Below are 17,187 nucleotides of genomic sequence, written 5' to 3'. Positions count from 1 at the left end.
CCAATGTAGTCTGAACTTTTGCTTTGTTTTCTACTGAATCACAAACCCATTAAGTTTTTGCCTTTAACTTTCTCATTCACTGGGATTGGTACTGAGTCTCCTGCTATATACTGGACAGGTGAGAGATCCACAACACTGCATTAGAGGTTATTATTTTTAGCTACACAATCACTATTAAGACAACATTATCAAGAAATTGATATATTGACATTATCAAAAATAACGTTATCAAGATAACATTACCAAGAAACATTATCAAGATAATAATCTAGTTATAATCTTAGGGTAATAGTAGTATACAAAACCGAACATTATTTCATTTTTCATTTACCCTTTTATTACAATTTCCATTCCCCATGAGAATGTGTATTTTGCAAGTAATTAAGTCACATGATAAAATTAGACTTGCCAGTTTGACTTTCCAGTCAAAAACCATAACATTGACATGACTTACTTTGCAGCACAGCAGGGAAAGGGCCTAGCAATAAACCTCTTCATTTTAATGTTTACAGAAGGCAAGAAATCTGTGGAGTCTGACTTGGCCTGCAGTTGTACAAGTTTCACACAAGCCTGATGTCACTGAAAACATCAGAAACTTAGAACTGAACAGAAACTTTGTAAGCCAAACAAAATACCTCTATTTTTCAACCGCAGTTATAACTCTTTTGCCTTAAAAAATATCAGACAGAATCTCTGTTGCACATAAGTTGTAGAAAATATTCAGTTCATCCAAATTCTGGATTGTGACTTCCAGGATAATGGGAAAGTCTGTTTTGCAAAGGAGGTAAGGAAAATGTAAGATGCCCAGAAATCCCACTGCTTCAGCATCTGCTCCAGTTCTTGCTTACGTTACCTGGAAGCTGTCCAATTAGCTAGAGAAGAGAAGAAGAGCAGAAGAAGGTAATTATGGGCATACTTTCCCCATGCTCAGTTCTCTCTCCCTCTCTTTCTGTGTGTGTGTGTGTGTGGTAGCTTATGCTCCCATCCAAGGGCTCAGAGCAGTGAGCGCACCATGAATTGGCAGCCTGCTGTTCAGTGACGGCACCAAGTCTTGACAAGTCCCTAAAATGGGGAAGCAGCTTAAGAAACATAAGACTCCTGCAAACAAGCTGTTTGGATAACAAGTGAAGAGCAGGATTCCCTTCCCTCTTAATGCTTCCTGGTTCACCTATGTTAGTTCATGAGACAACAATAAGCCTTTGTTGTGGATGATCTATGAAGTGAGATAATGGAATGAAAGTTGTAGTGTTATTATTGCTGATCTTGCAGGGAAATGGATCACCACTCCATCACATGAAACTGTGGCCTATTAACAATAATGTTTGAAAGTAAATAGGTTACAGTCCATTGACTCTTGGAGCAAACCATCACTGTTTTGCTTTCTCATTAAAAAAAAAAAAAAAGCAAAATAAAAAATAAACTGGAAAAGAAAGAATTACAGCTTCCCAGGAGGTAAAATGAATTCATGTTAGTATCATCATGTTAGTACTCAGCAAGTTTGCTGATGACACCAAGCTGTGTGGTGCAGTTGACATGCAGGAGGGAAGGGATGCCATCCAGGGGGACCTGAACAGGCTGGAGATGTGGGCCTGTGCGAACCTCATGAGGTTCATAAAGGCCAAGTGCCAGGTCCTGCACTTGGGCCAGGGCAATCCCAAGCACAAATACAGGCTGGGAGGAGAATGGATTGAGAGCAACCGTGAGGAGAAAGACCTGCGGGTGCTGGTTGATGAGAAGCTCAAAATGAGCCAGCCATGTGTGCTTGCAGCCCAGAAAGCCAGCTGTATCCCGGGCTGCATCAAAAGAAGCGTGGCCAGTAGGGTGAGGGAGGGGATTGTCCCTCTCTACTCTGCTCTTGTGTGGCCCCTCCTGCAGTGATGCATTCAGTTCTGGGGCTCCCAGCACAAGAAGGGTGTGGACCTGTTGGGTGCAAGTCCAGAAGAGGGCCATGAAGATGATGAAAGGGCTAGAGCACCTCTCCTATAAAGTCAGGCTGAGGGGCTTGGGGTTGTTCAGACTGGAAAAGAGAAGGCTCCGGGGAGACCTTATAGCAGCCTTCCAGTACTTAAAGGGGGCCTGCAGGAAAGCTGAAGGACTTTTTACAAGGCCAAGTAGTGACAGGGCAAGGGGTAATGGCTTTAAACTAAAAGAGGGTAAGTTTACATCAGATATAAGGAAGAAATTCTTCACTCAGAGGGTGGTGAGGCACTGGCACAGGTTGCCCAGAGAAGCTGTGGATGCTCCATTCCTGGAAGTGCTCAAGGCCAGGTTGGATGGGGCTTTGAGCAACCTGGTCTAGGGGAAGATATCCCTGCCCATGGCAGGGGGGTGGAATTAGATTGTCTTTAAGGTCCCTTCCAACCCAGAGCATTCTATGATTCTATGATTCTATTACCATATATTTTTATAGCTACACATCTCACTAAAAGTTCCCTGAGTCCAAGGGAATCTAATTTAATCTTTTGCCATTAACATTTTGAAACCTTTTAGATAATTAACTTTCAAGGGTACTGCTTTTAAAAAAAAAAAGAGTTGCTTGGACTTTTCCTGTTGCGGCTGAAGTAAGAAATGCATTTAACTGTGTGACCTTGAAATGACAACAGCCAAAAATTAATAATCCTAGTTTCCAAAATGTTAAAAAGTCAGGATTCTCACCCTGTACACCCATCCCTCACCCCTCCATGCCATATTTTTTTGCCAGTTTTGGACATGATTTGGCCGACTGCACTAAATACCTTTGCCTAAAGAGGTCAAAACAGTTGCTGGCTACCAGATTCAAGGGGTGCCCTAATGCTGAAAAGCAGGAGATAGTGTTCAGTCCAAAAACTCCGCCTCTACCACAGCCTACCCTAAGTTTTCTATACCTTACTTTCTTCTGAATCCCTTGTAGCCCTCCTCATCCACTTCAAGTTCCACTTAAACCAAAGATTTTCACATCTTCCTCCGTGTACCTTAGCACATACCATGTCACCACCACTATTTTAGTTTGATTCATAATACTGTGAAGTCTTGAACTGGCTAAGCTCAGTTCCTCCTGCGACTGCCTCTACTGCCAGGCCAGTTACAATACCCAGAACATGTTCCAAACTTTTTGTCAATAGCCTCTTGGAAGCACCCTGTGATTTTCACAGTAGTCATCAAACCCTGCATCACTTCTATTTCTCTTCAAATCAATTGCCCTTGATTAATTTGAGCCATTGGCTTTCCTTTTCTCTTCTCTCTTGCAACTGCCTGTTTTCGCTAACCCTTTGATGAGCAGCAGGAACTTACTCAACTCAGCTTGAGAGTCAGATAGGCAAGATTTCAGTCTCTTAATGAGGGCTCCTCTTAGTTAAATTCTTCACATGCCAACAGGAATTCTCAATCCCATTTTGAATTAGAAGACTTCCTACTTCAAAGATCTATGAAATTCAGCACAGTTGTGTCTCTTCATGTTGCTACAGCAACATAAATCTTGGTTACACATGCATCTTCAGCTATGGATGTAATAATCTAATCACTGGTCTTAAATTGAACAGTATAACCGCAAGGGCCAGGTCTATGTCCCACAATACCCTGCTCTCCAGCTATAACAACAGCAGCTATAGAAACATAGAATCATAAATTATCATGAGGTGGAAGGGACCAACAAGGACCGTTGAGTCCAACTCCTGGTTCTACACAGGACCACACAAAAATGGTCTGAACTTTTGGGTAGACCTGTGCGGTATCAAGAGTTGGACTTGATGATCCTTAAGGGTCCCTTCCAACTCAGGATATTCTATGATTCTATGATTCTATGAAAAACCAGACCATGTGTCTGACAGCACTGCCCAAATGCTTCTTGAACTCCAGCAGGCTCAGTGTCATGACCACTGCCCTGGGGAGCCTGTCCCAGTGCCCGACCACCCTCTGGGTGCAGAACCTTTCCCTAACCCCCAGCCTGACCCTCCCCTGTCCCAGCTCCATGCCGTTCCCTCAGGTCCTGTCCCTGTCCCCAGAGAGCAGAGCTCAGCGCCTGCCCCTCCGCTCCCCTCGTGAGGCCGCCATGAGGCCTCCCCTCAGCCTCCTCTGCTCAGGGCTGAACAAACCAAGGGACCTCAGCCGCTCCTCATACTTCTTGCCCTCTAGACCCTTCAGCATCTTTGTAGTCCTCCTTTGGACACTCTCTAATGGTTTTATATCCTCATACTGTGGCACCCCAAACTGCACACAGTGCTCAAGGAGAGGCCACACCAGCACAGAGCAGAGCAGGACAATCCCTTCCCTTTCCTGACTGCCAGTGCTGGTCCTGATGCACCCCAGGGTCGGTTGGCCCTCCTGGATGCCAGGACACACTGCTGGCTCGTGTTCAACTGCTGTTGACCAAAACCCTCAGACCCCTTTCCAAAACCAGTATAGCCAATACTAACAGCTAGGTAAAAAGTGAGGTAGTCCTATTGCTTTCTCTACCTTCACCTATGGAATGGGGATAACATACAGTGAGCAATGTAAAGTCTATACAGTGAGCAATACTTCTAGTTCACTTACAGTTTGCTTAAGACCTACCAGTCTTTTCACTTAAAAATAAGTAGCTATGTGTACAGCTGTAATGGTCACCTATAAACTATAGCTTTTTTTCCAAGCAAATACAAATTTATAAATCACACTGACAATATCTGTTCTGGTTGACAGTGCTCTATTTCATTAATAAAAGCAACAAATAGGGGTATGATTCCAGATGCGAATCATTATGTAAAAAAACTTTACCAGTAAATAAAGGATAATGAAACAGAGTATTAGGAATCCTGCTGTGAATAGTTAAACTAGCTGCAATTCAAGTTAAGCAAAAGGATACAGTAGGAGTTTTCTTACATAAGGATAACAAATCTGGCAATTAATTTCACCCATGCATGAACTGTAACAATCCCACAAAAATACACAACCTGAAATGAGAGCAAGGGGAAGTCCATACAATATATCTAAAACCTTGCTGAACTAAAGCTCTAATTCAGAAGCATTGCTCCAGTAAAATATGGCAAACTCTGAAGTGAAAAACAAAGAGCCAAGCTTACCAAGACTCACTGTTATTCAAAATGCTCAACGTGAACCTAGAATTTAAAATAACATCATTATTTGAAATAAAGTTACTATCATTATACTTTCTTTTACTGAAAAATTGACAGAATCTTGCCTTAATGAAAGATTGAAAGCATACAGGCTGTTCTTTCAGGATCTTGGACTAAAGAAAAGTTTATGGTTCAAGCTCAGGTTACTGAAAATGACAACCTTTCACTATCACATTTATTTTCTGTCAGTTTATTCTCCAGTCAAGACTTAGCACTGTTCACTGCACATCTTATTCTTAGATCAGTTATTCATTTAATATTCCCCTTGCACTTTTGCATTTAGGGTCATAATGTACATAGCTGAAAGGCTGCATCATAAGCAGATTTATTTCACTAAGTATAAACTATTCTGTAGATAGGTAACATTCAGTGGAGATGACAATGCACAAACATGAACCTTTTGCCATTTAAAAACACTGAAAGAAGGAGCAGACTCATGCAAAAATCCCATTAAGTGTCTGTTCATCTTTACTACCACAGGAAAATGCATACCCCAGCTTCCAGCCAGGGAGGTGCGTTCCTACTGGGATCCCAAATCCCTTTTGCTATATTTGCACTGATGCGTATCTTCAGACCTTCCAGGGCACATCAGCACACAACCCACTCCCCAGCTGGAGAGAACACAGTCCCTCTTGCCTAGGACAATCCAAGCACTGCTTCCAGCTTTTCCGCAGGCACAGACCACAGTAAGGGGAACAGCATGTAGGAGAAGGTTAAAGCAGAGGTAAGAGAGGTAATAGAATTACAGCTTGGAAAGCAAAACTTGGAAGCATTTTCACTTCACTGTAATTTTGCAGGAAAGTGTATGATGTTCTGAGCTTGTATTTTTTTTTACTGATTTTGAAGGTAAATGCAAATTGCCTTGTAATCTTTCTTTCTTTGTGGATATATCTCAGCCCAGGGCTGTCTATGAAACAGAAGTACACCAGTTCTCTCTCCTGTGATAATAAACACTGGACTGAAGAGTATTTTTGCAAACAACCAATAAAGTAACTTGTATAATGCACACTTTTAAGTCTATTAATCAATGTATATATTGTAAACTGTAAAATACAGTAAAAGACCAATACTGTAAAAGACCAACATAAAGCCACAAAGCCTAACATCCAACCAGTTCTTGAAGACAAATTATGTAACTTTGTCTTACACGAAATGAAGAAGCAATAAAAAGGATTTTTTCTCCCAGAATTGTCTGAAACATGGGAAGGAATATTGTGAATGTGGAGGTAGAAGGCAACTTGAATGAAGATCATGAAATAAGAGTCCATTAGTCTTATGAGTATAATGAAAGATACAAGCAAAATCATACAAAATGTGGAAATTAATGAAAATTAATGAGTATTGAATAACATACATATGAAAAAAATGAAAAAGCTAAGGCCTAGAATGAGAAACTAACTGTCACAGAAGACAAAGAGTAATGAGAAGTTCTCTGTACAGACATTAGAAAAGAAAGGAGGACCTGGAAAGATTTGGTCTACTACTTAGCAGGATGAAAAATCTAATAATAAGGGATGCCAAGAAGGCCAAAGTATTTAGTATCCTTTATTCTTCATCTTCATTTTCCAGGTCAATTATTGACAATAAATTAATACTGTTAACAACAGTGACAAAGGGAAAAGAACTTAGGTTTGAATGGGAAAAGAATAGGTTTGAGCTTCTAAAACAAGTTTGGGGTTTTGAAAACTGGGTTTTGAAAACAACTAGCGTAATAAACAGTACCTAGGGAATTGGTTGCACCAACCTCAGATTAGCCAGTCTTGGAGCCACCAGAAATTAGTTTTGAGAGACTGTGAGCAATGGGTGCAAGTCCCTGGTTTCATGACATTCTCATAAAAAAATTAGGCACAGTTGGTTTAGATTAAATTGCGGTATACTTTGATACTGGTTGGAAGAGAGTATTTGGAGTGTAGTTACCAACAATTCAGTATTACACTGGAAGGATACCCTGAGCAAATCTGTTCAGGAGTGTGTTTTGAATACTGCTCAGTAATTTCTTTGCATGGTGGATTAGAGTAGCATCCCATCTGCAGATGGACCAAACTGATGGGGGTTCAAATGGATTGGGTGACAGTACTAGATAGAATTCAAGTGTTTTGACAGACTGAGAAAGATGAAAGCAAAGTATTCCATTTAGATAAGAATAATCAACTGCAAAAACGAAGGCTAAGGGAGGCAGGAAGGAAAGACTGGCAGCAGATCTACAGAAGTGGATCTAGGCACTATGACATTTCACAGATTTAGCACCATGCATGCAATAGTGTTATGGTGTTTTCTGCAACATACTGTTGCAAAAAGAAAAAAAAAAAGAAAAAGAAAAAAAATACTAGCACGCAGAACACACAGAAAGAGGGCAGATACTTGCAAGTTACATAAAATAACCCTTCTACTACATTTAGCACTGCTGATGTATCACTTTGAGTATTATGTCCAATTTTGAGCAAGAACAATGTGGAATCATCGGAAATACTGCAGAAGAGAACAAGGATCAGAGATCATTGTAAATCCCTAAGAGATCAGAAATCAATTAAACCTCTGGGGAAGACAGTCGCTTTAAATTGTTTGTTCAGAACAAAAGAGAACAAAGGAGAACATAAAACCATCTTCTCATACAAGAAGGACTATTTCAAAGAGGGAAGGGAATAATCTGTTCTTCACAACAAAGGGTAGATGAAATATAGTGCGCTTAAACTACAGCAAGGAAAATACAAATAAGATAAAAGGATTGAAACTCACTGGAAATGATTCTGAATTGGGTGGGCCATGGTGCCTCCATCAATGAGGTCTTAAAAACATAAGTTAGTTAAGGACCTGTCAGGAAATACATTGATATAATAGATGCAGCTTTGGGGGAGAGACACAATGCCCCAACATCTAGCTCTGTGACTCCGTGTGTCTATAATTTCTGATATTTGCAAGTATAAAACTTGAATTTTTCAAGTTATAAGCAAGATTTCAGTTAACTGCTGTAGAAAAACAAAAATGAAAGGTTGAAAGGATGCTTCACAATGTTTATTACTCTTTAACACAGGGGTTGTTTTTCCAACTAAATTAGTAAAGATATTAAACTAATTTCCTCTTGAGTTACAGTTGGTTTGTTTGTTTCCTAAGAGCTCTGCATCAGTATCTCACTCCCCCGGTCATGCTACACTACTTCTAAGCTTTAAATATAACTATTTTCTCTTCCTGGTCACTGTATCTCTCAAATACTTGTAAACAGTTATCTTGTCTTCTCTCCGTTATTTACCAGGAGTTAACCAGGCATTAAATATTTAATACTTTTCACTCTTCCTGATGAATCAATCTAGGTGGTCATTTCTGAGTATTGTTGTCATTCTCTGTATCCTATCCATATGTTTCCATTCTTCATGCTAAACTGCATTCACAGAAAGATTTGATTTCCTAATGTCATCCCACAATTCTGGAATTATAGCCTTCTAAATTCCTTCTGTTTCTGCACACTCTGGGTTTGCATTTAGAGTAGTATTTCCAGATGGATTAGTTTTAATTTATGCAGCATAATTCTCCATTTCTTCCTGTCCATAATGTTCATCACTGTTGGTATTTAAACTGTACTTGGTGCTACACACAAAGCCTCCCAAATTAAAACAATTTACAAACTGATTTAAGACATTCAATTACTTGGAGATACTTGTTCTGCTGAAACCTAGTATCTTAGAGACAGAAAGATAAGCAGCACATTACCAGCTAGGATCTCAAATTAAGGCCATCAATGGTTGGTTACCTTTGATCCTAAAATTAAATATAAAATATTGCCTAATTAATTACAGTAATTACAGAACTACTAAGTGGATTCTCTTGATTTTTTTTTAAATAAATTACTCCTGATTATTGCTCGCTAATTATAACTGACTATATGATTTCGTATCTTAAAATATCCATATTTGTATTCAGTAAACAAATGTATTCAGTATTCATTACATTGTCTATATATAGTTTCTTATAGCAGAAAAAGCTTTAGGTATTAAGTTAGCCTTAATTGATGACCATCAGAATGAGAGCAAAGGCAGCATCACACTTTTGTTATTCTACAGTGCTCAAAAATCTGACTGATTAGCTTTTTTTCTTTCTTTCTTTCTTTCTAACTGTTAGGAAGTCATGTGCTTATATTTGCTTTCTTGAAAAAGAAAAAGTGTCATTTATGAGTTTAAGGCTAGTGCTCCAAGATAAAAGAGTACCTTAAGTACAATCTAATAGTATTTGGGTGCTTATGTAGTGGACAAAGACATCTGAAGATAGAAGAGTAATCCTATCAGGACTCAGAGGTAGGCCCATAGGAAGAAAATTTGTGTTCTGTTGTTACTGTAAGGTCAAGGTGTAACGCCCCGTAAGGTGTCTGGCCAGTGTCACAGACACAGGTTCTTCTAGTAGAAGCTGTAGGAGACTGGGAAGTGTGAAGGCTTAACATCCCAGCATGCAAAATCCTTAGATGAGATCCTTCATTTCCATAAATCACCAGAGTTTTTGTGGAAGATTGTTCCATTTTAAATGCCTTACAGTATGAGTGATACCTTTTTACAGAGCTTGGTATTTCTAAGCCTTCTATTCTAATGTAAAAAAATGCATTTACACAAAGCAATTTTTTCCCATTCAGCATGGAAAGGAAAAACTGTGGTGATCCCTGAGGGAGCTGAAATTTCATATACACAATACTAAAATTCTCCATTAGGAAAATATTTGAATATCATTTGTCTTTCTAGATGCAAATGATCCTATTTTTCTTAAAAACATATTTTTTTTGAAATTATTTTATGACAGAGAAGAAGAGTTAATATCTACAAAAATCATCATCTAGAACACCACTAGAAATATTTTCTTACAAGAACTTTGGTCCATAAATAATTTATTTTTCTGAAATGATTACATGCAGATCTGAATGCAAAGTTTTCTTCAAAATGAAATATTTTTCAATAGCTAAACAGAAACCAAAATATACAGTGCCTTTAGCCCAATTGTATTATGTCGAAACTTTAACGGAAAAAAAAAACCAGGCAGGACTCTGTGTCCATGAATTTTAGTCAATGACATAAAGTTATGGTGCAAATATTAATTTTCTTTTTCAATAGTTAGACTTCTTTTTTTTTTTTTCCCCAGTAATTCATTTTATATTTCCATCTCCTTTTATGGAGGAACATACATTAAGTTTTATGAAGAACCAGTGTCTCCACTGTTAAGCACTTCTAAACAAAAGGAGTTCATTTTTCATTTTAAAAATGATTGAAAATTATTCCATAAGCATATAAAAGTCAGAAGGACTTTTTCAGTGTCTTAAATCTTTACAAATTAAAGAACCATACAGACCTCCAGCCATGGTTTTCAGCCACACTGGGTTATTCTGTATCTATCATTACTTATAAACGTGTCCATGTAGGTCCTGGTACTGCAGACACGGATATCTGCTTAACCTCATGCACTGTAAATCATCTCACTGACCTCAGGTAGCCTGTTAATAATAGCTAAAGGTAGGAATGTGCACGCAACTTTTTGCAGGACTGAGCCTTATGCTGTTTGTGCCGTCCCATATTCTTCTGGTTCATCCATCCAGAACGGATGGCAGAATACCTGCAAACCAGAATGTTTGCATGGGAAGTGTTTGTCATCTGTCCCTTCACACAAGGGCTGATTTCAAACTCCGAACTGACTTTATAACCTCATTTGTGGATTTATGTTTGTTTTATCTCAGAAAAATGTTGAAAATGAGGAAGAGTTATTTGTATTTTTTTCTTCTCAGCCAGTTCAGTTTAGCATTATATATATATCCAAAAATATTTTATCCTTTTGAAGGTCTCCTTGCCAGAGGCAATAAACTGCACAGCCGCAGCTACCTACATGTATCTAATTTGCCCAAAATGCACATCTCCATAAATTACACAGCAGCAGCACCACTGAAATATCTGTGTGCAATCCATTGCAAAATCATGATGTGAGAAAGGAGACAGTAAATAAAATTGCACTGCTTCAAAGAGGCGCTCTGTAAATAGCATATATGACTGAAATAAATATATCGATATACTAGACTGAAAATAAATTACAAAAATGAAACCCGATCCCCCCATGGGCTCCATTACGGGGCATTAAAAAGTCCCAAGAGGACCTTTTTGGTTGATGATGCAGAGACTGCTCCATGTTTTTCCTCTCTCTTTCTCAAGTTTCTGCTCAAAATCATCAACTCCAGAAGCACACATCACCCGAACAACTGTACCAGCAGGGAATGGCATGCCGTGCTCTACAACAACGCAGCAGTATTGTTGGAATAATTCTGCTCCTGCTTTCTTTGCACAAGAAAAGGAGCGGATGACCTGACTCCCGGAGCACTGGCTGCTCCCACTGGCATTCGGTGCAGATGAAAATCCCTTTACAAACATTCTTTAAACGGTGAACAACACTAAGGGCTCTTCGTGGGTTTACAAAGGCAATGCTTAGGTATTTCCAATATTATGGGAGAAGAGAATACGATAAACTATTAAGACTCAGGATTGCTCGAGATCATTGCTTAGGACTGTTTGCCAATTCGCAGTGCATACTTCATTTTTAATTAACCAGGCAACCACAGAGAAACTTATTATTTCTGTTGCAAATTCCCCGCACGTCTCCTGAAAACTACCCTTCCCAACTGCTGCTGCCAAATTCAGCGCCAGCAGCCGTGCTAGATCCTAGCACTGACTGCAAGCCACGGCCCCACTCAGTTAAAATGGGGAGGATGGAGGATGAGGGGGGGTAAGTTAAATCTCGAAACCCTTCCGTCCCGGGGTGGGCCAGCTGCTCGGCAGGCAGCGTTTTAAGAGGACCACCTCAACGCCCCAAACCTGAGATGCCAGCAATCGGGGCGCTATTTTCTTATTTATTTTTTTTAATATATTTTATTATTATTATTTGGTCCCCTCATCCTCCCTTTTCTCCTACCCCGAGGCCAGCCTCTGTGGGGATGGAGGGGGGGGGCTGCCCTCCGTGCTCCGAGCATCCCCCCCCCCACACCGGCTCCTTACCTGCACCCGCGGGGCGGCGGCGGCTGCATCCCGCCGCGGAGGCGGCGCTTGGCCGGGCCGGGCCGAGCCGTGCCGGGCCGGGGGGGTTTGGGGGAGCCCCGGTTCTCTCCCCCGGCACGGCCCCGCTCCCCCTTCCCCGCCCTCCCCCGGCATAACAGATATTAACTCTTCTCTTTACGGTCTCATCTCCCAGGCGCCTTCCTGCAGAGGCACAGAGGAGGGTGGTGCTGATGGAGAGGGAGGTGGGGACGGGGGGAAGCCGCCCGGGGATAACACGCCATCAGCCCTTGCTGGGGTAAAGGTTAAGCTCGGGGTAACCTTTCCGAGTGCCCTCAAGGTTTTCCCATCCCGAGAGTCATTCCCGGCACCGATGCCTGTTTCAGGAGTTGAAAAATGGCAGGTTGGGTCCATACTTTCAGATATTTAGCCACATCCAGCCCCGTGCCCAGCATCCCAATAGTTTTAATACTACAAGGCAAACAGCTAGACCTGTCCCGGGAACTTATCATTTCTGTATAAGAGGTTACGGATGAATATAGAGGGAGGAGCACAAAAATAATATGAGCCACTCTTACAGGCAGGGTACATGGCGCAGCACCACACCAAGTACCGAAGGCACTGAAGTATTATTTTATTTTGACAAGCCCACCTGAACCAGAAAACAACACTAGCAGTTGAAGAGTATAAGAAAAAGCTGAGAAAAACTACACTGAAGACATATGAAGCTAATATTCTATTCAATATACCAAAGCCACAGAGAAACCTTTAAGTTCATGGTCTCTGTTATTAAGATATTCAACAGTCAGGGCAATCAGCTAAATCACAGTTAACCTACTTAACTCCTCCAAAGAGCTTTGACTGATTTATAAGGCATGACTGTCCTTTACAAAGATTGTGTTGACTTGCACCCTGTTGTTCCATGCCTGCTAATGTTATCCTGTAATGCAGTGTCAGCTAAACTGACTGGTATGGACAAATTAGGGTCTGCCATTCCCCAGTTCCCTCAGAGGCCCTTTTTGCAAGATGCCATCATATTTGTTGTATTTCTGCTTTCAGGTACCACAGCTGATTTCAGGAAAAGGCCACATAGTTCAGTACCTCCAGTAAATTCATGCCCAAGTTTCCTAAAAATTCCTCAAGTGTGAATACAATTTGGTCCATGTAATATATTGACATAATTATTTACTGGTTTTAAAACCTCTTCGGTCTGAAAAAAACTGCCTCTTAGAAAAAGATTCTGATGTAGACTTTCCTAAAACTCCTCCATAGTGAATTCATGCATCCTTTCCCCTCAGGATCTTATCTTTTCTGGGCACTCTTTAAAACCATGATTATCTGCTGGTCCTATAGACTCTCTGGCAGACTTCCTGCTTCTGATGCATTTGAATTAGATGTTAGTCATGTAGCTTAATGCACTTTAGGAAAAAAAAAAAAGAAAAAAAAAAAGAAAAAGAAGCACACAGGTATTATGGACTCAGCATAGTACACAAATATATGCGGAATAAAAATAGAATACTTTTTCCTTCGAAGTAGTAGGCATCTATAATTGTACAAGAAATTGTACTCCTTAACAACCCCTCCTCCCTAAACAGTTACAAGATCTCATCAAAATCATTTTTTTCTATATTAAAAAAGATTTAGGTCACTAAATTAAGTGGCCAAAGGTCAGGAAAGCCAGAAGGCTACCCATAAAACCTTAATTCAGACCTCTTGTGCATGTGCATTGCAACTCTGTACTTAATTATGAGCTTGTCTGCAGAACACCAGGCTCCATTTGGAGCATTTGAAAATATGTAGTGGCAAGCATGTGAGACTGGCTAATTAGGCCTCCTCCTGTGTTCCATCCATTTATTCCTTTGCTTTCTAGGGTCTCTTTTCTGCTCATCCCTTGTCATCTCTCATGTGGAAATGTCTCTTTGCCTCATCTGCCTGAAAGTCTTACCCTTAGTTAAGCACTTTACTAGAGAATCAGGCAACAATTTTTACTTTGGGGTCTCAGAGATTGCTAATTATTCCTTCAAAGGTTACTTGTCATTTTTCTCCAAAGGCAGAAAAAGAAATGAAGACAAAAGGAAGGAGAACAGAGGGAGGAAGAAACAGAGTGGAAAACAAATAAAAGTTTACAGGCTGGAGCAGAAGGAAAATAAGGAATTGAGGTCAGTCTACACATTATCATAGAACTGCTTTCTTCCAAGGTACCAGCTCTCAAATTACCAGCTTTACAGACAGAGACAGTTGTAGATGAAAGCAAAAGGAAGGCATTCAGCTCCCTGCTGTCTTTGAGGGGAAGGATCACACTGTATTTATAAATAATGTCACATTGACTCAGTAGACATCCTGACAAATTGCTGAACTTTTGTTTTAATTTGTGACAAGATGTTGATATCAACAAATAGTCAGTTGACAGCTATATTGATAATCAGTTGATATCTGGCTCTCTTGCCATTAGGCCTTGACAATGAAAGCCATTGTTTCCTTTCTGTGCTAGGCATTACAAAGGCTTTTCACTTTTCAGAGGCTTACTTTTAATTGAGATACTTGACATGCAGCCACAAGCTAATAACTTACACCTTTGGCAGGTGTATTTGGCCTTCACACAAAATTATAATGTTATCTTCAAATCGTAATGTTGTTTAAAAGAGTTTTCCAGTAGATCTAACGAAGACTGGAACCAATGGCATTTGTGATATTATCAGATGTAGTAAGTTAGCATTATTGCTGCGGAGTAAAAGCAGTATTTCCACTTCACTGGAAATTTTTGGCCTGAAAGAAACTAAAGCAATAACGATCCAATATTCTTTATCTTGCACATGAAAATTAAAAGAAAATTTGTTCTAGTAAAGTATACTGTTTCCTAAATGAAGAGGAGTCTCTGAAGCCTTAAGTTCCCTTAAGCTTTAAAATAAGCATAAGTTTGCCAGTCAATCCCGATAACACAAGACTCACATTTTCAGAAATGGTACTTACTGTCCTGAGAGCATCAGTATTTAGAGGCTTCCTGGCCCTTTCCCGTGAGTTTTCTTTGCAATCATTAGCACTAGAAACTTGATATCTTGGATAAAAATTATGACTCTCTGCTTGTTTGCTTCCAGGAGTTTTAATAATAATAATATCATTAAATTTGTGGCAATACTGTGTGCTGGGTCACAATGCAGAGTATAAGAAAGCAGAACTAATTTATTGAAAGCAGAGCATGTAACTGTGTTACAGCCCAGTAAAATTAAACACTCATGACTTCAGGGACATAACTATGCAGATATTTTTTCACATATACTTAGTATGCAGGCAAGCTCATATTGTGGGAGATTTTCAATGTGTGGCCTTCATAACGTACCACACAGAGTTGCTGTGGGTATTAACTAGTTAAGATTTGTAAAGTGCTTTGAAGATTATCAAGCATTAAGTTGCATAAGTGCTAAGTACCATTATTTAATACTCAAGTATTATAACCAAGCTTTACAGGCCAGCTCATGTTCACCTTACTAGCACGAGTCTTTGTGATTTCAATATAGATGTTGCAAGAGGTAAAGCAAGCAGAACTGACCACAAGAGAATTTCCTTTCTTGTTTCACATTCAGAGACTGATGTAAGATACAACTGCAAAGGTGTTACAGAGAGACTAATCAAAAAATTAATATGAAAGGCAACAGTAGATCCAAGAAATACACATAACAATGCAGTGTTCCTTAAGGTGCCAGTTCCTCACTTCCTGTGTCCTATCTTACCCAAGAAGACCTACTAAGTATTTTCCAGGAAGCACAGTTCCAGACCTCAAATCCATAAATAGATCAAATACGCTGATATCAGCTGAAAACATTGCCAAGTGACAGTAAGGATGTGCAAAATCTACGCACCGATAAGTTGTACTGCATACATATTGCAGCTTTGACTTAAACCAATTATAGAACTAGTTAAGTCAAAATTTTGGAAGAACAATGAACACAGAAAATAAATTTTTTTATCAATCATATTGAGAACATCTGCTTCGATGCATGTTTTTTGTTGAATTTTGTTTTGGTATCATCCTTCCTCTCCCTTGTTTTGTAATGTCAATTTTCAGCAGCAGAAGTTTGAGAAGTTTGGGTGGGTTTTCTGGTGTTTTTTGTCTGTTTGTTTTTGTTTTGTGTATATATATGTGTGTGTGTGGTATCAAAGGGACAGAGAATTTGTTAATAAAATAACAATGCCAATCAGAAACAACATGAAATAATTTTGTGCCTAACTATGCTGGACACAGATGAACACAAGTGTTTCAGGACTGCTGACGTCCCCACACCATAGATGTTGGGGTGGCATGTTGTCAGACACTGAGCTGCATTCCAATTTCCTGAAGCAATAAAATCCTACTTGGCAGGCAGGGAAGAAGAGTTGGATTTATTTACCTTATAAGGACTAATTACTATTCAATGGCAGTCTCTTTACAAGACAAAACACTCTGCTTAAATTCCTTGCCTCTGCAAAAAGTGACATTTCACAAGGACAGCCTTTTCAAGCATTTGCATTTGTGTGGCTAAGAATAAAGATTACTTTCCTGTAGTGTTTTGACATTTTGATCTGAATTGAAGCATATAATAAAAATGCACTTCACTGAATGTTCAAGTATGAACTGAAATTCAGTTCCAGAGAAAAATAAAGGTAAAAGAAGGCAAACAGAGAGCGAAAAGTGCACTTCTGTAGTAGATGCAGATCCTTGTCCTTTCCTGGGTCAAGGAAGTTGCAGGCCTCTAATGCTCCTACTATTCTTTGGAAAACAAACTCTGCGTCCTGCATTAATATATTAACAATCATCATGTCACAGGAGATCAAATTATTTGTCCCCAAACACAGAAAAAGTTCACGAAAAAGCCCCAGAACTCAACTTAATGTTCTAGATGCTGACCTCCATCCCAGACTGTTTTAGCTTTTCAGCCTAGAAACAACTTAAGCAGACTAGAACAAAGGGTAAACATCATTCAGAGAAAAAAAAACGGTACGTATGGTGGCAAATTTTACTCTACAACCTTAATTAACAGGGTCTTGCCAATCTTTTGACTGGATATCCCAGTAGATGCGGGAAACCAGATTTTGTATTCTCTGCTGATTAAGCTTACGGA

At 39.7% G+C, this 17,187-nt stretch overlaps 1 protein-coding gene across 5 annotated transcripts in view; it reads right to left on the bottom strand.

Moving 5' to 3' along the window:
* Positions 1–17,187, bottom strand: part of TRMT9B (tRNA methyltransferase 9B (putative)) — a 118,392-nt gene that overhangs the window by 14,265 nt on the left and 86,940 nt on the right. Inside the window, exon 1 of one of the 5 annotated variants that reach the window (XM_048074397.2) lies at positions 12,095–12,546. The exons of the other annotated variants lie outside the window; for them this stretch is intronic. Within the exon in view, the coding sequence (XP_047930354.1) occupies positions 12,095–12,123 (29 nt within the window). The 5' untranslated portion in view covers positions 12,124–12,546. Of the gene's footprint in view, positions 1–12,094; positions 12,547–17,187 lie in introns of those variants that run through there. 5 annotated transcript variants of the gene reach the window in all.

Source organism: Anser cygnoides, chromosome 4 (genome assembly GCF_040182565.1).
Source record: "Anser cygnoides isolate HZ-2024a breed goose chromosome 4, Taihu_goose_T2T_genome, whole genome shotgun sequence".
In the NCBI taxonomy this organism is placed as follows: domain Eukaryota; kingdom Metazoa; phylum Chordata; class Aves; order Anseriformes; family Anatidae; genus Anser; species Anser cygnoides.
This window is presented reverse-complemented; position numbering and strand designations above follow the sequence as displayed.